The following is a 23,162-nucleotide window of genomic DNA, read 5'->3' on the forward strand; positions in this document are numbered from 1 at the left end:
ATATCTCTAATAAACTTGCCTTCTCGAGAAAGTGATACACTGCTTCCTTTACACATTTTCTACAAAGAATTGTAGAGAAATTCATAATATATAATTGAATTTCTATGCTCCTTAACCTATTGCCTTCAGTCTACTCAATACTGGGAAACAGTAGAGATACTGACAATAATATTGACCATGTGCAGTTCAATAATTTAAATCATTTGCAAAAGCATATTAGTACATTGTCTTTTTAAAAATCTACACTAAGTGATAAAGACATAATATTCAACATAAACGACCCACTCTTAAGTACAAGTACTCTCCCATGTAAAGACGAGTCTGCAAATAACAACAATGAGTATTCGAAGCATTGTTTGCCTATAGAAAGATGCTGGTTACCAGCGCTATACAACACCAATATTATTCCACGCAACAGGTAAGCTCTTCCAGCTAATTAAAACGCTAACGGCGCGGCGGATCCAGTTCCCGAGAAAGATGCTCGTCGAGTATCAATATTGTTAATAAAATTTTTAACCGATCAGGAATTAATGGACGCGTATGCCGGGTGGCGCGCCGAATCGTTTCGCGGTCTCGTATTCGCACGGAACACAATTCCTGCTGGCCGATGGAAAGTTGGCCTGCGTGTTGCTCGTACCATAGGAATTTAAACGGGGATATAGGTATAAGAACACGGAGACGGGGAGTCGTTCGCGGTAGTGTGAGGCATAAACGCGCCGGCACCACACCCAGAGTGACCACCATTGCGACACGGGACAAGGGACACGGCCATGCGCGTCGCGGTGATCGTGAGTACTCAAAAGTGTTCTCTTTTTTGCAAACCCATTAAAGACCTTCGTCTCGTAGCCTTTACTCCTTCAGCCTCCATCGTAGCCTTTGCTCCTTCGCTGTGCCCCCGACCTCTAGCTTCGCCTGTAACGCTTCGAACTGTAAAATAATTAAAAGGATGTTAATCGAGGAAACAATTTTTAACGAAGATCCCATCGAAAGAAACAATAATCGCGAAATTTATCGGAAGCATATTACTTTGGAAGGGTGAGCGTGAATTGGCGAATCGGATATTCAATGGACCGTGGTAAAATTAAGAAAGCTAGATCGAACGTTTGATTCTTATGTCCAGTATTTGATTCGAACGCTCTTTCGAAGAAAGAGACTTTAAGTAAGCAACTACCCCTTATATCAGTCGCTCGCATTATGCGTGTTCTATGTAATTCTTAAATTACAAGGGATATTAAATAATGTTTCAAATAAAAGTTAGAAATATTTAAGCTTCTAAATTGATCAACAAATTTTAAACATGAATAAGATGGTTGGCTTTGGTGCAAGGGGTAGTTTCTCCCTTAAAATATTCATTCTTAAATTACAAAGGATATTGAATAATGTTTAAAATGAAAGTTAAAAATATTTAATCAGAAAAACTATTCGACACAAATAAAATGGTTGGCTTTGGTACAAGGGGTAGTTTCTCCCTTAAAACATTCGTCAAAAACGGTATCTGACGGTTCTCGATGTTTTTCTGCGAGTCAAAGAGTAGCGTTTGCACGCCCGACGAACGTGCAGCGATCCGATTAATGTACTTTCATTAATGGTAAAATATTAAAGAAAAACGAGTACAACGCATAATCTTGAACGTTTTAAAACCGCCGCCTTATGCCTGCTGCGCATGCAACGGTCCTGTTCCGTTCTGTTTCATCTCCTGTAAAGCTGGAAATGGCACTCGCTGAGCACGAGATTCTTTTTCTTCAGATGCACTACATTTTCGGTCTCGTAAAGTCTAATTAAAAATTTCAAATAAAAAATTTAATCTTTAATAAAAAATAGAAATATTTCAGGATAACGTCTTTGAGGAGAGGGAGAAAAAAAAGGCGGGAGAAAAAAGGGCGGGAGAAATAGTTTACTCGGAGAGTCCAAGTTGAAAGACAAGTTGTTAGACAATATTTAAAAAGTGTATCAACTTACACATATAGAGTTTCCTTTATACTTGACATTCCTTTCGATCAGCCCCCTTGGCGTCTGCATGCATACATTTAACCAGAGATCTTTCTGTCTCAACCAGTTACGTACTTTGTAATCGCAGGACATTACGTAAGAAGCACGCACAGACTACATATGTTCGATATCAAATTCGATATACGTTCGATCGTTACTTAACGAACGAAACTACGAAACAGATATTACGTATAACCCTTACTTGGCCATATTCTACTTAAACTGCTCTCTGGAGAATTTCGATCTAGTAGAGAGCTGGACAAATTCGCAAACTTAGATACACATCAACTTTAATTAATTTGAGTAATCTAAACAAAAAACATTCTAATTACGCTTTTGTTTTCATACCCTGAACGCGATTCGATGTTGACAATGATCCCTATACGTAGGAATCTGAACTAAATAATATACGCGGGAAACTGTTTAGGTTATTCGCCCTCTGGCGGTATTTAGTAGAAAACTCAACGTTTTTTAAAGATATTATCCAAGGTCGGTGGTTCGAAATCTACCTGATATTTGTTAGTTATCGAGCAATTATTGATATTGTTCTATGCCTGTTATGGTCGAGCACGGACGCCGGTATTCAACAGCAACCGTTGCAACCAATGAGACAAAAAAGACAATGCTCTGTGCACGACCGTTCAAAGTGGTAATTTCTAAAGAAAATTATTTGCACAGCTGTCGCGTACGCGTATGCACAGCATGTGCTCCTCGTCGAAACGTTTCTTGCGAATAAAGAAGAAAACTAATAGTTTGAGAAAGAAAGTGAAAGTACGAGGGAGTGAATGAACGAGAGCGAGCAAGTAAGTGAAAGAGAACGAAAAAAAGAGGGAGGGAAGGAGAAATTATAGTAAGATCTTGGACGCATTCTTAACGATGTTCGGGCACGAAGGACGAAAATTGGTACACTCGCGCCGGACAAACGAGCCCGGGTGAAAGTGCCCCGTAAGAAAGTCGAATAGAGTTTTCGTCGTATTCCCTATAAATATCTACGCGTGCTTCGACTTGGAACGAAGTGCAAGCCCGTAAGAAACAAATCCGCGTCCGTTCGATTCGCCTGTCTCTCCCCTCTCTGCGAGACTGGTGCATTCCTGTGGACTACAGGAACTCTAGAGGAGGATATGGCGATCGACTTCGTCGCCACGATTGCTACAATACAGGATGTTTTAAAACTATAGGGACCACGTTTAACCGGTTATTGGAACTCGTAAAATATAGCGAACAAGTTTTAAGAACCATAATGATTTTTTACATCTACAAATTGATCATTTATAAGCATGCAGCATTTTAACCTACAAATCAAGTAGCAGTTGAACACAGTTATAACGAGCACTAATACCTACTATTTTTCTTGGATTTTCAATCACTTGGTAAAAAATCATACAATACTGCTACACTTGATTAAATATTACCATAATATTAAAGTATGAAACAATAGAAATCGTACATTCTAACCTCGTGAAAGTAACGACTTTCGAATAGCTCGACAAATTCAAGAACATTGTTTTGGTTCGAATATGTCGAATTTTACTTTTTTGTATGAAATATTATCAAAACATTGCCGCAATCCTACAACTAAATTCAACTATATCATTGACTAACAAGTCTACAAATATAAATAGGTTTACTATAACAAACTGTCGGCCAGTTACATCAGTAATTCTGGTTTTGGAACGCCTTCTACATCCTTATACTTCCTTGTCCCTTTCATTGCACCTGCATGGGACGTTGCAACATTTAGGCTAACCTCAATAAGAACTTACATTGGAACCCCGCCGTCTGTTGCTATTAAATACAGCATGTCTTAAATTGAACAGCCCAATCGAGAGGGTGGTATTTCCGCGTCAAAAAATAAATCGGAAACACGGAATAACATTTTTGCGTTTGATGATTTCTTTTTCGAAGAAAAACCAATTTCTTTGGGGTACGGGTGGGAGTCTGAAATTCACGTTAACGGATTCCACTATAGATGTCGCAGTGAACTTGTTAGTCGGGTGCGCACGCAGTCCCGCGTAAACTGCATATGCAGCAAAAGAAATTGTTTCACTGCATTATTGCTTGTCAAATATGACGGTTTGACTCTCGTCGTGTATATTTAATTTCTGTAGGATAATTCGATATAATTCTTGCACGACAAGTTGTTACGTTAATGGCAATAACGTGACCGGTATTTCATATTCTTATATAACGAAAATTGTACAAGGAAGGGGGCACACGGGATCAACCGTAACGTTTAAACGCGTCTCGCCAGCTAACGAATTGTCGTTCATTAGTTCGATCGTAATTTGATTGTTCGCATTTCTTGTTTGTTGTTCGTTCAATCTCGTTGCGACAGGTTCTGCGCGAGAGACTGGTTCTCCCATATCGAGGCGATACCGGTTCAACATTCTGGTTCACAGATTTCTGAGTAAACGTATGCACGTATAGAGATAATTACTTTGCGCCTCGGACACGTTGCACGTTGCGTGAGCGTGTAAATTTCGACGAATACCGGAGAAAAGAGAAAGCGATTCGATTTCGATACCTCGCGACGCGTAGTATCCGCGTTACGCTGCACGCGTCGCTACGGTTAAACGTGCATACGTGCCGTAACGGACATTTGACATTTAAGCAATAACAACAGGAAAGACAGAACTCGTTAATAACGAAAGAAAAGATACAGTCTGACCTCGATCGGTCGAAGCTGAAAGGAAACGAATAATTAGCATTCGCAAGCAGAAACCGAATTAAGATATTCGATAAGAAATGCCATGGCAAGATGAGCAGTCTCATCTTTAAAAATATCTATGACAATATTTCTAATAAACTTTAGGAATGTCTTACTTACTATAAACTATTTTGTTGCAGTTGTTAGCGTGCATCACTGCGTTGGTTTCTGCCCAGTATCAGCCAGACGGAGACGGTGGTTTGCCACCAAAAGGACTGCCAATCCCTCTGCGATCGGCACGTTTCCAGAGGCTACCATCCGCTCGACCAGTGGTCCAAACGCAGGCTATACTTACGAATCAACGAATACGTCGTCCAATTTCGTTCAGGTGCATACTGTGAACTGAAATTCACAACTTATTGAATACAATGATGAACTGACCCACAAACATAACAGTTTGGATCATGCCTCCTCATTACCTCAAATAACGATACCAATATGATAGGGTAAAAACATCAGTAGCGAACAACTTTAAGGTTATGTGTTCAATACCATATAAAAATGCAATAAAGTCTCGAACCTAGATATACCTTGATAAGTATAATGACCCGGGAATTGTAACTACCATTCACGTTTTCTCTCATAAATTCTCTTCTATAATGATACCAATACGATAGGGTAAAAACATCAATAGTGAACAACTTTGAGGTTATGTGTTTAATACCATATAAAAATGCAATAGTCTCGAACCTAGATATACCTTGATAAGTATAATGACCCGGGAATTGTAACTACCTTTCACGTTTTCACTCATGAATTTTCCTCTATGAAATTAGACCAAAAGGTGCCGAGGATGGACCTGGAACAGGGCCAGGATCATTTTCACCGGTCAAACCGCTACGACCGAACTTATCCACGGGACCAGGACCACTGGTTCATCAGATTAAACCTGTGAACGAGGAACCGGAAGAAGACGCACGGAACCGCGAACCATCACGAAACCACGACAATCATGACGACGATGAGGATCTGAGCGACGAACAATTGGACAGTCAAGAAGATAGTGAAGAAAACATACCACGGCCCGTATCGAATCCTAGTAGCGGGGGCCCGATATCGAGAAGTCCGAATCTAGGAGGTCCGGGTCAACCGATTCCGGTACAATACCGTCCTCTGCAACAAATACCGTTGCCAACTGCCAGAGGAGTAGCACAAACGACACAATCTCCACCGCCAGTACAGTACCGTCAATCGCCAAAACCGAACAAACCGAGAAAACCAATTGAGGAGCCCTTCAGGCAACCAGCAAAGGCACCTCCGAAACCCGTGAAATCGCCATACGAAGGTCGTGGAAAGAAACCGGTTGCACAGGTTAGTCTGAAACACGAAAAATATACATATGTAAGTAGATAATGTTATAAAAATATGAATAGCGAGAATTTAAATGTACCACTTTATAACAGATCATCAGGCGATATCGTAATGATAATCCGGACGGTTCGATCACCTGGGGTTTCGAGAACGACGATGGATCCTACAAAGAAGAAATAATTGGTATCGATTGCTTAACGAGAGGCAAATACGGATATATCGATCCAGACGGTATTCGTAGAGAATACACCTACGAAACCGGGATCAGATGCGACGAAGAACAACGAGAAGAAGATGAAGAGAATGGTTTTGTAGATTATCAAGAGAACAAATTGGTTCTTCCCGACGGCAAGACTATAGATCTCTCTAATATGGGTAAAAAACAATCTCGCAGGCCTCGTTTTTAGTAACCGGTAATTAAGAATAAATTCTACGTTAAATATTTTTCGTTAATTAATACCCACCTATGATACAAACTTGACAAAGAATGAAAAGGAGATATTCCATCTTTTAACGTTACAACTTCTGTATAAAAAAAAATCATGTAACAATTATATGTGTTATTAATAGTCAGAAGAGCTTATAGATGTTCACTACTTTGTTTTTTCAAGAAGTTTGGAGAGAAAAATGTTACATGGAGGAAATAACATTTAATGATTTATTTCGTTAAGTAGCGATCTAGTAATGCGAGTTCTATTATGACAATTGTCGTTATGTGCGTATTCGCGATGTTCAAAATTTTTAACTAGATTATTTAGAATGTATATCTATATCGTGTACATATGATTGTAGGTACCTGTACGGAGTTGATCGAATAAAAATAACAAAATATACGTATTATGTTGCGTAATATCATGATCATCGATAAATTATAACAACATATCCTTATTGCTAGTTTCTAATACTACGTACTATAGTACATACAACGACATAATTTAAACAACTTAAATGTAACAAAAACACACCGGAAAACAATAATTTGATTTATTGTATTACATATTTTATGATTCTCTACTTCTCTATTCGCTGTGAATGATCACAAATAAGTCCGTCCAGATGCCACTATAATCAGAAATGCAACGCAAAGCGATCGAGTTGCCATTGTATAAAATTAAATACAAAATGAGTACAAATATCAAGTGTTAACGGTTTATAGCATGAACACAATACTGATTAAATATATATTTCTTATACATGTATACAAATATATATATGTATATATATACTACCTGTCCAAAAATATTATTCCAATATCAACAAACGTTAAAAGCTGATAACATAATGTACAACTATATTATTAACATATTTATGTATATATACATACATATTGATTCAAAAATATATGTATATACATATATATATATATCGTCTTTTTATGGTACAAAGGTATGATATTATCGAATGTCGTGCTCGAGTGAGATTATAGATATGTACGTACACGAATGCTTACGTACATCGATAAAAATAGCAAAATTAATTATTATGAATTTGACAAATCCGTTGTGCCCTGTTCTTATGGATAGTGTGTTACGTTCGAACGGTATAACCAGAAACGTACGTAACATTTAACGAAATAAATCCAATGCATAAAAGCAACAATATGCTTCAAACGTGGTCCAACCAACTGTTTTCTATTCGGATTAAAGTTAATACGCTGGACTCGTCACTGTGGAGATTTGTTTAGGCGTTTGCTGGCCCTGCGCTAAGGTGCCTCTCTTCACTGCTTGAAACTTCAGCCATGCGTCATAGCCATAAACTACCATAGCACAGAATCCAAAGAACTACAAAAAAAAAATGTATCCTAGTACAAAATAATTACTAATTATTATGCCATATGAAACTTACAGCAGCTGCTCCAAAAGATTCTACGTATTTAGCATAGTCTGCCGCGAGCGCAGCGGCCAGCAAATAAAAGGCTGTCCAAATTGTGCAAAATATGAACTCCTGCAAAGAAGAATACGAATAGTTTCCTAACACGTAAATCTAATTTGCATTACACGGTTACATATTCAACTAGATTGGCGTTTAACAGAACCTACGAACCATACAAGCCACCCAAGAAATTAATTTTTAATGTTAAATTGAAAGATAATTCTAAATCAAGAAGCAATTTTCTAATTTTATCTACGTATGTTATTCCGGTACATTAGTTGCTTAAAAATGAAATATGAAACTTGTAACACTTATATAATATTAAGAGAGAGTTGATCTAATATGTATCATGTTCAAGGAAGTGAATCAACGAGAATGTTAAGTAAAAGAGAATGTTGGCTCTCGAGAATTCCAAAATTTTTGGGAAACCGATCCGAACCGATCGGATCCTGATCATCAGATTTCTGATATTTTCGGATTCTGGCAGATCTTTAGCACCGAACGATTATATCCAAACGTCTATGTACTTCTTAAACTTTAAGGAAACACGAAACAATCGAGTCTGACTCTTTTCTAACTTCATTTAGAAGGGATTCAAGTTTTCCCTCATTACTATGACAGATTATTCGCTCGATAATCACACGTACTATTAGAAGTACTACAAGACCATTACCATGAAGGTTACTTCTGGATACGAATCTTTCCTCAACAAAAAGTGTTTGCAAACATCTTATGGTGGATTACACATCAACTATCAAGGTGAGGTACAATGACTAATACTATTGCGCAATAACATGAAAAAGGTTACGAAAACGTACGATTGAAGATATCACACTGTTACTCAGTTCGTACAATATTCATTTGGCTCGTGTGAAGAATTTTGTTAGCATATTATAATGTTAGATGAAATTTTTTTTGTATTAAATTTTTTGGATAAAATTATTACGTAAATAAAAATATCGAATTAAATATGTCGCAACAGATAAGTGTAAATTTACCAGTTCTAAGTGAACAAATTTTAATCCGCTAACTAACAACGAAAATAATAAGAGTGGTCAAGTTATGCGGTTCGCTGTGTATAGCATATTAGAACACAGAATGTCCCCATTACCCCAAGATCGATATTTTACCTTCATGTAAAAGTAACTTGTATTCGACGTCTTCAATAAGTATTCATTCAAGGACTACCATTGTATTCTCAAAATAATTAAATGTATCATACGTGTAAAATGATAATTTTTCTTTCAACTCACAACTTTCAACCAAGGAATTTTCGAAAACTTTTCGACGATATGGAACAGGTAAAAAACAAGTAGTATTCCTGTGAACCAAAAACCAGCCATGGCTACCGTATTGAACCATGCTCCGCGACTCGAGTTGCTTTGGCTCGATACTGTGATGCATATGAATCCCAGCAGATTAAAAGCCTGCAACAATACGAACTGTGATTAATATTAACTACGAAAATTGTAACACTTTAATATTAATGCAAACAAATAATATGATACTGTAACACATTCCGATTTATGGATACGAAAATGTAATTAGAATACAGGGTGTTCCTCTGAGGAAAATTTTAATGAAAGATTCTAGAAGCCAAAATAAGACGAAAATCAAGGATAGTAATTTGTTGATTGAAGCTTCGTTAAATTTTAAATTAGTTATAGAAACATTTCTGGCCACACAGTATATTTTCAGTAAAGAATTTTTTTCTCGAAAGTGCGCAGGATTTCGGGGGTATGTTTATTCACCAAAAATGATTGTAATTGACCCCCGCAACCGAAAATAATTTTTTCAGAACGATTTGAAATTTTTTTTTTCGCCGAAAAATTTAGACACCTACCCCTGTCGATTTTTCTTAAAAATTCGTTTTTGATTTTTAGTAATTTTGTTTGATGCCCTATAGAAAAATTGTCCAATACTTTTTTGTAGGTACCCATAAGCTCTACTTCAGAAAAAAATTTCATTGAAATATATTCACAATTGTGGGAGTTATGGCTGTTTGAAAATTGGACCACTTTTATGGGGTTTTTCTCAGTTTACGGTGTGAAGGACCAACTTTTCGCATATTTTTACAATTTCTACATATTCTACACTAAAATACGCGTCGTTTGCTTTTTTAAACATTAAAATCTTCCAATCCGTTCGGGAGTTATGACGTTTTAAAGATTCGCACGAAAATTCAGGCAAACATTTCTGGCCAGAAATTATATTTTCGGTAAACAATTTCTTTCTCGAAAATGCGTAGGATTTCGTGGGTATATGTAATGACCAAAAATGATTATAATTGACCTCTGCAACCAAAAATATTTTTTTCAGAATGATTTGAAATTTTTTTTTTCGCCGAAAAATTTCACATCTTATCAAATTTTTTTCTCTGAAATGGGTAGGATTTCGAGGGTATGTCTATTCACATAATATGATTGTAATTGACTCCCGCAACCGAAAATAATTTTTCCAGAACGATTTGAAATTTTTGAATTTAATTAATAATAACTTTTTGACGAAGCCTTCATCAACAAATTGATAGTCTTGATTTTCGTCATATTTTGTCCTCTAGAATCTCCCATTAAAATTTTTCCCAGGGGTAGCCGAACACCCTATATGTGTAGTACGATCCATCAGAAATAGAACACCTAATTATCTCCATTATCGAACACTATATTTGAGATATAGAAACGTTATTGTGGGGAACAGCATCTCCAATGACCTTGAACGGCCAATTTACTACGTTCCAACTATATATTCACCGCAAACTCTTTTACTATTTTTCGTACTTATTTTTTTGCTATTATAAGTACCTACATTAATTGTTCGAATCAGTTTTAAACGATGAGTAAAAAGTAATTTTTATCGCGTTGGCTCTCCTCTGAACCAAATATCTCCATTCTCACACTTTTTTTCGACTTACACCGCGTGTCAGCATTGTTCACCGATGGGGCCCCTTGCGTGGGGACCCTTCCATCCCCCCTACATATCGTATTGTGTTTGAATAGGGCACGCATATACAACGCGACATAAACCCAAGTTCCTGTACGACAGTGTTTCTCAAATTTCATCTCCCAACGAAACAATCCCAGCTGAAAAATTAGGGGATCTTCTTAAGATTTACCTAAAACTATACAACGCAACAAAAACTGATGAATTTTTTAAAAGTATACATATTTTTCTTCTAAGTGCTAGCGTGTTCTAGTTTGAGAAACACTGCTTTACGAGATAGAATAGAGATAGAGTGGGCGGAACTCCCACAAGTTTCGAAGCTTATCTTCCTCGAAAAAAAAGTATAACTTTTGAAAACAATTACATTCGCACTATTTAGCAATTATTTCGATTTTCCCCTGAACGCACATTCTCGTATCTTTAACAGCGAAACCAATAAGGTGTTCCGTTTCCGACAGACCATTCTGTGTAACGAGCGTGATAACTAAGCGATAATAAACGCTAACATTCACTTTCATTAATATTACTGACTACGCGCATGCATGGTGTTTTTACTTTCCGACCTACGAGTGAGGAAATTATTTTAAATCACAAAACATTGAATTCTAATTTTCAATACTTCTTGTTACCTTTTCTTTGCACATCGTAAAAATTTTAATTAATATATTTATGAAAGTATCGCTTCATTTAAATAATTATTTTCTTCGATTAAAATGATATTCAATCACTAAACATTGAATCCTGATATTCAATACTTCTTGTTACCTTTTCTTTGTACATCATACAAATTTTAATTAATATATTTATGAAAGTATCGCTTCATTTAAATAATTACTTTCTTCGATTAAAATGATATTCCAGCGACGTGATGGAATGTATCGTGCAGTGTTCATTTTCTGTTAATCTTAGTAACTAATCGCGTGCAATTTGGAGAAATTATAAGATATGATATAAATCCACAGAAACGCAATCGCATGCATACTATCTTACCACTTGCGCGACTTTAAGAATACCAGGCCTTGTTCTCGTGTAAGATGGATCAAATCGAATATTTGGTTGCGTAGTAGTTGTTGTCGATGTCACTGTCGTTGTCGTGGTATGTTGCCCCGGAAATCCTTGGTCCATCATCTCTAGTCACTCTAAAAAAAGGCGCGTTATACATATACAAAACTACTTTTTCAAAAATGAAATGCCAAATAATGTTTAGATCGTTAATGATTAATTCAAAATATACAGGATGTTCGGCCAGCCCTGGGAAAAATTTTAATGGTAGATTCTAGAGGCTAAACTAAGACGAAAATCAAGAATGCCAATTTGTTGATGAAGGCTTCGTTAAAAAGTTATTATCAATTAAATTCAAAAATTTCAGATCGTTCTGGAAAAATTATTTTCGATTGCAGGGGTTAATTACAATCATTTTTTGTGAATAGACATACCTCCGAAATCCTACCCATTTTCCAGAAAAAAATTCGAGTGAAATTTTTCGACGAAAAAAAAAAAATTTCAAATCGTTTTGAAAAAATTATTTTCGGTTGTGAGGGTCAATTACAATCATTTTTGGTGAATGGACATACCCCCAAAATCCTACCCACTTACGAGAAAAAAATTCAGTACGGTCGGATCTTTAAACGTTAATAACTTTTTAACGAAGCCTCAATCAACAAATTGATATTCTTGATTTTCATCTTATTTTGGCCTCTAGAATCCCCCATTACAATTTTTCCCAGAGGTAGCCGAACACCCTGTATATTTTGAATTAATCATCAACGATCTAAAAATTATTTGACATTTAATTTTTGAAAAAGTAGTTTTCACTGAACTGAATGGGGCACGGAAAATTATAATCGATCGTATTCGTAACTATTATTGTTAAAAATTCTTATGCCCTTAAAATCGTTAATCGTTAAACGATTTAAATAAAAAGCGATAACCTAAAATATCAAACGCCTAGGTAAAGTAATTTTACGTAATTTTACGTAATTTTATGATCGTCCTTCAGAAAACGTATGAAAAACCACGATCGAAAGTAACGAAGGAAGAAAAAAGAAAAATACCAGTCAGATCGATTACCAACCTATCGGCAGACGCAAAAAGGCGTATACGCATTTGCGACTCAGATTAACGTGGATGATCACCTTGTATTTGGTTCTTGATCGAGACTGTTCGAGAAAATTATGTCATATCCCGGCGGCATACTACAGGAATTACTTAATGTTATGGTGTGAAGTCATCTCGACTGAAAATAGCGAATGACAGCCTTTCTATCTCATGAACAATGAGCTGTGATACACGTAATACACGAGAGAGTACAAATTCCGTACATGCATTTAGAAATATATATCACTAGGTATTTACGAATGTGGGCGGTGAATTCGATTGTGTGGCACGTTATCGTGGTATAACATGCAGAAGTGACTGCAAGTGATACGAATACAGAAAATATAATGGTACTTGAAAAGGCATAAAACAAAAAAAAGACCGCAACATTTGCGAATATATTTTCATAAGGGAGTAGTATTTCTATGATAGGAATTATCGTAACAAGCTTCTCTGACATGATTATAGTAAACGTCGAAGAGAAATATTTTCTTTTTTACGTGGTGTTACTTCAATAAACTTCTCTTCTTCCACGTGTTTCGATCAACAATCAATTACGTCAGAAATAATCGTGACCTACAGCTTCTGCCGCTCCGTAAGTAAGTACGTTTAGCATGAAATAGCGGGAAAAAGAGTAATTTAGCATTCTCAGAGTGTAATTAAACTACTGTTATCGTCGCTCTGTTGCTTCGTATTCATATCTGTTGCGTCTACTTCTTGTACTGTATTATCGGTTTTCTTGTTTTCGATTTCAATTTTCCACGAGACCGCACGATGGAATACCGAGACGTTTGTTTCTATGTATGATGCATGACATACCTGACTTGACAGACTGATCTACGCACTCGATTATTTCCGAATGCTATCTATTTCGTATACACAAACAAGAGACTTTCTGTCCTTGAAACACTCGAGAGCAAAAAACTTGAACTTCTCCCTTTCACCGAAACAGAACGCATGAATATATAACAGTGAAAACGACACTGAACCGTTTCGAAACAAACTACACTATTACAAACGGATCTACGCAACCTGGTAGGTACGTTACAAACTGTACGATGTACGATTCAGCCCCACTTCGTTGTCCATTCGCAGTTCTCTCTGGCGGAATAATTCGGCACTAATTTTGTCAACTTGTACGATAAATTATTTTTACAGGCATAGATATTGCCTACCTCAACCGCAAGCGTAGCTTGTAGGTCGATAACACATTTTATTTATGGATTTATCTAATTAATAATTAATTTTGACGAACCTTAAAAATACCAATATTGTTTTTAAAGCTTTATTTTAATATTGTTGATTAATATCGATATTTGATTTCTTAACCAACCCCAGGATTGAATTAAGTTGAAATTGATGAAAACTAAGAAATTCTATGGAAAATAAATCATTATAAATACATATGCCTTACTTATTATTATTGACTTACAGTAAAATTGAAATGACTTCAAATATTACGTTGTGTTTAGATTTAAATTCAAGTTAGGTTAGTTGTATATGTAGTACGATATAACATGATCTTGTAAGCAAATTAAACCGGGAGACTTAAATTTACGTTCGTATATATTGTTGACAATACACATTGTTGTACCGATTGAAAGTTTAATACGCTCGACAATTTAAATCGTTTTATGTTTTGAGCAAAAACAATTACGCGAAGTATGTTAGAAATACCTGCGTAATTGTCGAACAATTTTGATTCAGATGTTGACGTATGAGGTTATGATGTTAATATAAACAATATTATTCTATAATCTGCGTTGATAGACGATTATTTGTAAAAGAAACTGGCAATTTGGTTCTGACATCTAATAGAAAGGAATGGTTTCCACTCGAGGACCAAAATTCAAATTCTGTGATGGTGAAAAAGTTCTTTGTTATGAACCTGATCCTACAAAAGCAAAAGTACTGTATGACTCAAAGGTATGTTATGAGTACAGAAGAATTAATTAAATAATATAATTATCCCTAACGAAATCAGTTTTCTTTCTTATTAACTCCTGTTGATCATACGTTGTACAAATAGCACAAAATTTAAAAACTATGACATTTATAAATCAGGGCTGACTATAACATTCTATTCAATTTAGTTGTAATGAAGCTTTTCAGGTGTATATAGAAACTTATGTAATGTTAAAACAATTATCCATTAATATCGAATGATTCATATAAATTTTTAATTTGAAACAACATCGAATGATATATATATTATTTATCCTCAAAATGTTCTAGGTACTTGATGTTATAGTTAACAAGGATCAAAGAGGAAGAAAAGCTGTTGAGTATTTGATACATTTTCAGGTAAGTAACAAAGAATCAACCTGTACAATAAAATTAATTAGATTGAAATTATTGTATAATGATAGGGATGGAATTCTTCGTGGGATCGTTGTGTAACAGAGGAATATGTATTGAAAGACACAGAAGAAAATCGTCAACTCCAACGAGATTTAGCACAGAAAGCACAGTTACATTTGTACGTATCCAATAAAATTTTACTTGGACTATATGAAAAGGAATTTATGAAGGCAATCGAAGAAAATACAATTCATAATTCAAATGTATATAAATTCAACTATATATAGGGGAGCTTATTTATATCGTCGGGAGCGTAAGAAAAGAAGTCACAAATTGTCAGAGAGATTAAATGAGAATGAAAATCGAGAACCACGACGGAGAGCAAGGAGCGGTGGTAGTCGAGCAACATCTGCTACAACTGGGTCATCGGAAGATGGTAGTTCGGGACAACATGCGGATTATGATACAGAGGTCTTAATATTTTCTCATACAAAGAACAAAACGATTAGTACTTAAAAATTCATGAACTGTTGAATTGTACAAAATCTAAACAGGTATAATTCTTTTTATTAATAAAGGAAGTTATCACCGAAGAGGATACAGAAAGTAGTTCTGATTATGTTGGTGAAACAAGCGATGATGAGGATAGTGGTGGTGGTAGTCAATCAGGTGCCAGTGTAAAGCCAGGAATTGATCTCTATATAGGTACTGTACTAAGAAGAATTCTAGATCAAGATTATGACCTAATAACTAACAAGAATAAGGTATTTCCTTTGGTGAAAATATATAAAAGTATAATTTACCAAATACAACCTAAACTTCGAAGTAATAAGAAACGTGCATTTTAGCTAGCTGTTCTACCTTCACAACCTACTGTTGCGAGTATTTTAGAATCATGGGTACAACACTTTACAACAACACAACTGACTAACATTCCAGAAAAACCTCAAAGGAACAAAACAAATAATACTATAGAAAAAACAGTCAATGAAATAAACATATGCAGAGAAATTGCAGATGGATTACGTATATACTTCGATTTTACATTACATGACCTCCTTCTATATAGGCAAGAACGAGAACAATATTACAATTTAAAATCTTCTTTCTTATATACTGAACACTCTACACTTGTAAAAGAAGAACCAGTTGAGTAAGTATAATAATTCAACTTTTTTAAACTTACATAAAATGCAGTTAATTTAAAAATTATCAAAAATGTTTCTCACAAAAACTATATGATGTTATTGTACTCTTAAGGAATTCCGAGGTATTAGTTAAAGAAGAATATGAAGATACCGAATACGCTCATTTACCACCATTTCAAGAACATGATCAAGAAATAGACAATGCATCAAAAACATTTACAAATTCTAAACGAAGATTAAGGTCATGCAGAGTGAGTTCCATTGATGAAAATAGACAATTAAGATCTTACGAAGAAATCAAACAAGATACAGGAAACTTGTCAAGGTAAATAGAATTTGTAACCTGTTCCCCGTGAATGCTCTTTGCTTCGTGTGAACCGTGGTGAAAGGGTTAAATGATCAATATTATTTGTTTGATATCAGGATGTAGTTATAAAATTGATAATTTCTTTTTTTTTTTTTTTTTTTGTAGTATTGCAAGTACAAGTTCTCGTTGTTCTAGCCCACGTGGTGTAACATTAAGAATACCGGTTGTTACATCTGCTCAAGTCAACGCTTTGCTTCAGCAATCAAATAAATGGAGATTAATGCCCGAATCTACAAAATCTGAAGATCTTCGAAGTCCTTCTACCTATTATGGTGCCATTCACTTAACTCGATTATTCGGTATGTAAGCATCTTTTTACCGCACATTTCTGAGCAGTAAATTTTTATAAATAAACTCATATAATCGAATAATGTACTTTTTCAATTTTTAGTTAAACTACCGGATTTACTCCAGTCGGCAGATATACCAAATAAAAAATTGAAAATTCTTTTAAAATATTTGGATATGTTTCTCAGGTAACTTTTCTCGATATACATTTTAAGTGTTCTTTATTCCTCATAATTGCCTATTATATTTTTAATATTGTAGTTACTTAGAGATGCATATAGAATGGTTTGGAGAACAATTTTACATGCAGGTCGAAAATCAACTACTTTCTCAAGCAAGTAATTCTTAACAAAGTAATGATAACATACATGCTTCCTCTGTATTTAACTACAGATATGATTGTGTATACATTATGTGAGTACTATGTGTGATGTTCAGTAAGAATGTATGTTTATGATGTCAGTGTAAATGATAAAACTCTTTTTTATATTAATTACCAAACAGTGTTTTATATGCCTCCCATAATAAAACTCTCCCTATAGATCATTTCTATCCAAACTATAATTGATAATATACAATTAATTGTTAGGAATAACACGAAATACAGAAATTACATATGTTATAAAAAAGTTATATTTATAATTTCATTTTTTAAATAAAGACTTTAAAAAAATTATGATATGTTGTACGTTTTTATTTATGGAAACATACGACAAAATATTGTCAAACTTCATCAATACGTGAATTTGATTTTTGATTAAGAGAACAGTAATTGGATCTTTTACCCTAATAATGATACAATTATACCTCACTCGTTCTATTTCACGCTCTCTTCCTTAATATAAACATAACTCGAGCCTTGCTTCGAGGAGAAAAAAAAGTAAAGCGATTAAATTTCACCTATCCGTTCTTCAGGTTGAGATAACCCGGGTACTGATCGAGTCTCAACTTGAAAAATATTACCGCATACTTCGTTTAGCGAAAAAACTCTATAAATAAAACAATGTGACTTGCAACAAACCCAAACGAGGAGACGTGCCCTAAATAAATATAAATTTAGTGAAAGTTATACAAGTTACTATTTATATATAATAATTAGTTTTGTAGTGACAGTGGCAATAAAAGCAAATGTATAAAAATATTGAATAAGGTAATAAAAATAAAGATATATTTATCGACCTATTATGCGTTGAACCTACAAGGCACAATAAACCAATAAACTTCTGTGACAGAAGTTTAGTCGCAAAATCACACGATTTTGCGACAGATTTTTTTTGGATAAACGAAGTATAGAAACATATTGCGAAGTAAAGAAGAAGCAATACATACGTGGTGATTTTCCCCTTACGCGGTACGAATCTATGTTACCAAGCACACTAATTTAGCAGCGGCACTGATAGATATCAGCTGTTCTTAGTAAATAAAAAATTGTGCTTTCGATATGGACGTCATCGATTATGTTACGGAAATTCAAGAAAATAGCAAGGAAAATGATATTACATTGGAATATAAAAGTGATTACCCGTCGGAAAGATACGAGGAAAATGAAAGATGGTCTTACATGCCAGATTCCATTCTTCTCAATATCTTTCAATATTTGACACCAAAGGAATTGACAATTGCTGGAGAAGTATGCAGGTCATGGCATAGAGTATCTTACGATGAATTTCTTTGGAAAGATTTATTCTATCAGACGTATAAAATAGATCCGGATGTCGGCATCATGCCAGGTTAACTTTATTGTAAAAGTAACAAGGAACAAAGATAATATATTTGGTTGGCGCGTATGAAATGTCGTTTTATCTACTAGACATCAAAGGCACGAATTAATTAAGATAATTCCTAAGCGATATTTAACACTTTCTTCAATAATCTATTGACATTATTACTTTTATTTGATAAAAATCAGGAAGTTTGGTAATCAAAATTTCTTTGAATGTTGTTCCAGTTGGTTCAATGTTGAACTATGTATTGTTAGCCCTATATTGTAAAGACTAATCACTAACACTGAATTTATTTTTGTTCTTCTGGAAATACTAATATTTTAATAAATTTCTTTCTTGTATCAGGTACAACAATCAATAATCAAATATTTTTGAATTTCAGAAAAACAACATTTTATAGACACCAATCTAATATATAATTAGCAATCATTATTGATACTAAAATTCATCTCTGCATTCCTTATACTTTACGCTTGGCAGTATAATTTAGAAATCATTATATTTCGTAGGGAAAACTTCTTGGTTAGGAGAATTTAAACGTTTAACATATCATATACCGCTTTTAGAAACTGAGGTACTTAAAGGACATTCTCATCAAGTATTACACGTTAGCTTTTCACACAATGGAAAAATGTTTGCCACATGTTCAAAAGATGGATATATTTTTGTGAGTCACTTTTATTTACTACTCTATAATTATGCAACTCTTTACAATGTGTAATTATATCCGAAAGCATAAAACTAGTTATATAATTCATTCTAGGTTTGGGAAAGCCAATACCCTGTTAAAATAAAATATCTTCATGATATGAAGACATTTAGTTGGGAATATACACAATTTTCACAATTTAATTCCTCTGATACCTTATTACTTGTTTCTGGTGTACATTTTGGAACTCCTCTTAGTAGTTCAGGCGAAATAGCAGTATTTAGATTAGCGCGTAAGAAAATAAATAAATTGTTTAATATTCCAAGATTAACAATACAAAAATATACTACAGATGGTTACTTGACTTCATTTATTACAGCTGGGTTTGATCTGCAATGTAGAGTAGTAAATAAACCATATGACATATTTGGTACATGGTATAGTGAACATTACCTTTTAAGTGGAAATCTGTGTTGGTTAGCACATTTAGTTACCACTAGTCTCCTTTGGCTCAATAAGGCAAATCAAGAGTCATCTAGTGAACATATACCCATTATGACACAACTTTTTAGGTATCCACTATACATTACAGATTGATTTACTGTGTTAATGAAACAATTTCTCAATAAAGAATATTTTATATATTTCAGGTTTTATAATGGAAATGCTTCATCAATACGAGCAATTATGGTGGCTAATTGTTTAACACCTGAACAAAATGAATCTGAAGAGCAAGAAAATCAACCTTCATCTTCTAGTATTAAAGAAGAAAAAGATAATCCACCAAATCATAAAGACATTTCATCTACATCTTATAACAATGCTACTCAAAAAGAAGAACCGGTTGTTCTTCGACATGCATCATCTAGAGTACAGTAAGCTATTTTTATGTAATATATTTTTATACATATATCTTTTCTTAACTGAATAATACATGCAACGAATGCTGTAAAAATTTCTTTGCGTTAAGCAAATTATATGCAAATAGGTGCAGTACATTGGAAGGTATATTCATGAATTGGAAAAAACTTGGAGATGATTTCGAATATGCCAACTCTATTCAATACAATCAGGAATATAGATTAGTAGAAATGGAAAAAAATGTTCAGGAAAATGACAAAGAAAGTGAAAGTTCTCAGTGGGACGAGGAGTATGAGTCCGAAGGTAAAGAAAACTTGTTGTAAATTACATTATTACAATCTTTCCAAAACATAAATTTCATTGTAACATTTAATTACAGAATCGTCAAACGCAGAAGAAGACGATACTGATGAATTAGTAAACTGTGAAAAGTATCTTATTTTCACAACTGGATCTAAAACTTATACACCACATCAAGTGGGTTTCAAGAGAATAAAGAATTTGAAATTTCCAACAAGGTTAGATCCAGGTCCGTCATTGCGTGAAAGATTAGCACAAAGAGAAAGAGAACGGGAATGGCAAAATTCCTATGCTAATTATTCGGATTATGAATCTGTAGCTGATAAATTTGATAAAGTAGATCATATAATTGATTTACATGGGAATATTATAGGAATGGGACTTTCTCCAGATCATAGGTTAGTTATTTATCTTGTACATACAAAATCCTTGTATTACTTTTTTTCATATATAGATCACATCATATGTATCCCCAGATATTTATATGTAAACACAAGACCATGGCCAAGAGGTTATGTTATTACAAATCCATTACAACCACCACCAATAGCTCAAGAAATTGACATACATGTAATTGATTTAGTAACACTAAAACAAGTTGGCACCATGTTAAGAGCTCATAAGGCTTACACATCAAATAACGAATGTTTTCTAATCTTCCTTGATGTATGTGATGAGTACGTGGCAAGGTAATCTATTATACATTTTTTAAATCTATTTCACGAACGTCAAAATTTGCCCTCAAAATTGCGTCAAACATTGTGTCACACTAAAAATAATCTTGTATCGTCGATTCGCGAATCGCGGACTTAGACTACGACGTAGGTTTATTGCAGGGCCTCGGAAGAGAACTCGGGAGTACTTACAAGTTTCGGCTATTTTACAAGACTCGTCTTGTTGAAGTCAGGGTAGGCTCGGCTACTCAGACTAATGATTTGGTTCCTACTTTTAGTGGTCGAATGTCGTCTTTAATTATTTAGCGCGATTCTAACCCGGGCGACCGAGAGCCTTGTTCTTACGTATGCCCTTCCGATCGTACTTTGGTTTCTCTTCGAGCCGGGTGTAAATATCCTCGGTACGTGCCGCGGAACACTCGCGATAGTTCTCGATAATTTTCGATACTTCGAGAGTCGTGTTCCGTGACACGTGCCTCCTTTCGATTTTGCAACCGGCTCCGCCGATTTTAGGAATCGTTGTCAAGTCCGCTTCCCGTTGTCGCTTGCCGGCCTTTCAGCTCGAGTGTTTGCGAGGTAACAAACACCACCTTCAATTATATTACTTATCAGCTTATATTGATGTATAGGCCAATGCTGGTCTGAAACTTTTCAATAAACAAAAATACTTCCGTACACGAAGCTTGACGCAATTCTGAAAGGAGTACGCAAGTCTCGATATCCGCATGTTAGTAAAGAAAGAATCTCAATTATATTTACTTATTATGTCAATTATGTTATTAGTGGTGCTGAAGATAAACATGGCTATCTATGGGACAGACACTATGGAGTATGTTTAGCTAAATTCCCTCATTCTGATGTTGTTAATTCAGTTGCCTTCAATCCATGTGATCCTGAAATGTTAGTTACAACTAGCGATGATTATACCGTTAAAGTTTGGCGTAGTAGAGCTATGGTACGTACATTGGGCTTGAATGCAGACTCTTATCCCAGAGGTATGGAAGTACGAAATAGGCGCAAATGTCATAAAACTGGTTGTAGTATTGATTGACTAAAGACTATTAAATTTCCAATCTAAAGTCTTTAAATGTATATTAACTTTTAATACCTATATCTTGTACTTAAATTTGTAATATATTAGATTTCTATAAAATTATATAAAGTTAGAAATTCTATTTTCGACTAAAATAAAGAATGAGTGTGGCTATATATTTACAAATTTTGATGTATAAATGTTTGCATATTTAAATGTTTTAATAACCAGAACATTGCTAAAACAAGCAGCACATCTTTCGTTATAGGACACAAGATTAAATTCTTAATAATTCGGAAAAGAATTTATTCTTTTATGTAACATTGTTTATTACAGTTAAAATGCTTATATTTTTTTAAATAGTTTCATAAGCGTATACAAAAACTTTAAGTTTTTATGGCTGATTCATTTTTGTGCGAGTTTATCCTTTATCATCCTGCTGTCATAGTTCGTATGTACTTAAGAATTAGAACTTGCAAAGATAAGTTGTATATTTTTAAACATTTATAAGGCATAAAAGTGAGAATTTTTTAAACATTTTTATGGCATAATTGACATTTTCTCTTTATGTAATTCTTTTGACTGATATTTGTAAATTAATCTAGAATAAGTATTGATTGTACTTACACGCGTATTTCTAATGTATATTAAATCGGGAATTATCAAACTTAGACTTTGTATGATATTAAAATTTATACAAACTGAATATAAAATTAAAATGTGATCCAAATTTTGACACAATTTGAGATATTTATTTCTCCAAAGAAAGAACAGAGTAATTCTTATTGATATATACGTACTGTATCATTAGAACTGTACAAATGACTATATTAATTATAATTAACTGTATTCAAATTAAGGAATTATATTTCAAATTAGAATTATAGAAATGTTTTAATAT

The 23,162-nt window shown here is 34.3% G+C and overlaps 4 protein-coding genes and 1 long non-coding RNA gene across 16 annotated transcripts; 3 read left to right on the forward strand and 2 right to left on the reverse strand.

Moving 5' to 3' along the window:
• Positions 1-687: 687 nt before the first annotated feature.
• Positions 688-6,967, forward strand: LOC143341822 (uncharacterized). 3 transcript variants are annotated; one of them, XM_076765081.1, is made up of 4 exons: positions 688-788; positions 4,837-5,024; positions 5,473-6,007; positions 6,100-6,967. In XM_076765081.1, exons 1-4 carry the CDS (start codon positions 771-773, stop codon positions 6,412-6,414), a joined length of 1,056 nt encoding a protein of 351 aa, XP_076621196.1. In that variant the 5' UTR covers positions 688-770; the 3' UTR covers positions 6,415-6,967. The 3 variants fall into 3 exon arrangements, with proteins under 3 accessions (XP_076621196.1, XP_076621194.1, XP_076621197.1); XM_076765079.1 differs by lacking the exon at positions 688-788 and adding an exon at positions 2,501-2,638; XM_076765082.1 differs by lacking the exon at positions 688-788 and adding an exon at positions 2,638-2,792.
• On the reverse strand, positions 1,446-2,365 carry LOC143341829 (uncharacterized). Its single transcript, XR_013079686.1, has 2 exons — positions 1,960-2,365; positions 1,446-1,774 (listed from the first exon to the last, which is right to left on the reverse strand). It is a non-coding gene; the product is annotated as an uncharacterized LOC143341829 (long non-coding RNA).
• On the reverse strand, positions 6,652-21,720 carry LOC143341825 (CKLF-like MARVEL transmembrane domain-containing protein 4). Of its 4 annotated transcripts, none has more exons than XM_076765097.1 (5): positions 21,421-21,720; positions 11,810-11,958; positions 9,133-9,306; positions 7,853-7,951; positions 6,652-7,788 (listed from the first exon to the last, which is right to left on the reverse strand). In XM_076765097.1, the coding sequence occupies exons 2-5, from the start codon at positions 11,945-11,947 to the stop codon at positions 7,654-7,656; spliced, it is 546 nt and encodes a 181-aa protein (XP_076621212.1). In that variant the 5' UTR covers positions 11,948-11,958; positions 21,421-21,720; the 3' UTR covers positions 6,652-7,653. The 4 variants fall into 4 exon arrangements, with proteins under 4 accessions (XP_076621212.1, XP_076621210.1, XP_076621209.1 ...); XM_076765095.1 differs by lacking the exon at positions 21,421-21,720 and adding an exon at positions 18,350-18,481; XM_076765094.1 differs by lacking the exon at positions 21,421-21,720 and adding an exon at positions 13,736-13,988.
• Positions 14,264-17,561, forward strand: Msl-3 (male-specific lethal 3). Of its 2 annotated transcripts, none has more exons than XM_076765063.1 (10): positions 14,264-14,842; positions 15,152-15,220; positions 15,286-15,395; positions 15,505-15,688; positions 15,796-15,981; positions 16,066-16,370; positions 16,478-16,690; positions 16,868-17,031; positions 17,124-17,208; positions 17,282-17,561. In XM_076765063.1, exons 1-10 carry the CDS (start codon positions 14,741-14,743, stop codon positions 17,367-17,369), a joined length of 1,506 nt encoding a protein of 501 aa, XP_076621178.1. In that variant the 5' UTR covers positions 14,264-14,740; the 3' UTR covers positions 17,370-17,561. The 2 variants fall into 2 exon arrangements, with proteins under 2 accessions (XP_076621178.1, XP_076621177.1); XM_076765062.1 differs by having other exon boundaries at positions 14,265-14,842; positions 16,838-17,031.
• Positions 17,900-23,000, forward strand: Fbw5 (F-box and WD repeat domain containing 5). Of its 6 annotated transcripts, none has more exons than XM_076765061.1 (9): positions 17,900-18,170; positions 19,254-19,411; positions 19,508-19,685; positions 19,773-19,965; positions 20,044-20,268; positions 20,364-20,557; positions 20,634-20,952; positions 21,031-21,243; positions 22,012-23,000. In XM_076765061.1, the coding sequence occupies exons 2-9, from the start codon at positions 19,376-19,378 to the stop codon at positions 22,277-22,279; spliced, it is 1,626 nt and encodes a 541-aa protein (XP_076621176.1). In that variant the 5' UTR covers positions 17,900-18,170; positions 19,254-19,375; the 3' UTR covers positions 22,280-23,000. The 6 variants fall into 6 exon arrangements, with proteins under 6 accessions (XP_076621176.1, XP_076621171.1, XP_076621173.1 ...); XM_076765056.1 differs by lacking the exon at positions 17,900-18,170 and adding an exon at positions 18,202-18,750; XM_076765058.1 differs by lacking the exon at positions 17,900-18,170 and adding an exon at positions 18,202-18,750 and having other exon boundaries at positions 19,311-19,411.
• Positions 23,001-23,162: the final 162 nt, after the last annotated feature.

Source organism: Colletes latitarsis, chromosome 5, assembly GCF_051014445.1.
Source record: "Colletes latitarsis isolate SP2378_abdomen chromosome 5, iyColLati1, whole genome shotgun sequence".
Lineage (NCBI taxonomy): Eukaryota > Metazoa > Arthropoda > Insecta > Hymenoptera > Colletidae > Colletes > Colletes latitarsis.

What these genes read in the sequence shown, in the direction of transcription:
- LOC143341822 (XM_076765079.1), top strand. Translation starts at nt 2,540, where the DNA reads ATGCCTGTTATGGTCGAGCACGGACGCCGGTATTCAACAGCAACCGTT. An exon ending in GTGCACGACCGTTCAAAGTG is followed by an intron (nt 2,639 to 4,836) that starts GTAATTTCTAAA and finishes ATTTTGTTGCAG; the next exon opens with TTGTTAGCGTGCATCACTGC. An exon ending in GAAAGAAACCGGTTGCACAG is followed by an intron (nt 6,008 to 6,099) that starts GTTAGTCTGAAA and finishes ACTTTATAACAG; the next exon opens with ATCATCAGGCGATATCGTAA.
- Fbw5 (XM_076765056.1), top strand. Translation starts at nt 18,462, where the DNA reads ATGGACGTCATCGATTATGTTACGGAAATTCAAGAAAATAGCAAGGAA. An exon ending in CAAAAGATGGATATATTTTT is followed by an intron (nt 19,412 to 19,507) that starts GTGAGTCACTTT and finishes AATTCATTCTAG; the next exon opens with GTTTGGGAAAGCCAATACCC. An exon ending in CGAGGAGTATGAGTCCGAAG is followed by an intron (nt 20,558 to 20,633) that starts GTAAAGAAAACT and finishes ATTTAATTACAG; the next exon opens with AATCGTCAAACGCAGAAGAA.
- LOC143341825 (XM_076765097.1), bottom strand. Translation starts at nt 11,947, where the DNA reads ATGATGGACCAAGGATTTCCGGGGCAACATACCACGACAACGACAGTG. An exon ending in TTCTTAAAGTCGCGCAAGTG is followed by an intron (nt 9,307 to 11,809) that starts GTAAGATAGTAT and finishes GTATTGTTGCAG; the next exon opens with GCTTTTAATCTGCTGGGATT. An exon ending in AATCTTTTGGAGCAGCTGCT is followed by an intron (nt 7,789 to 7,852) that starts GTAAGTTTCATA and finishes TTTTTTTTGTAG; the next exon opens with TTCTTTGGATTCTGTGCTAT.
- Msl-3 (XM_076765062.1), top strand. Translation starts at nt 14,741, where the DNA reads ATGGTTTCCACTCGAGGACCAAAATTCAAATTCTGTGATGGTGAAAAA. An exon ending in AAGTACTGTATGACTCAAAG is followed by an intron (nt 14,843 to 15,151) that starts GTATGTTATGAG and finishes AAAATGTTCTAG; the next exon opens with GTACTTGATGTTATAGTTAA. An exon ending in TCACTTAACTCGATTATTCG is followed by an intron (nt 17,032 to 17,123) that starts GTATGTAAGCAT and finishes TTCAATTTTTAG; the next exon opens with TTAAACTACCGGATTTACTC.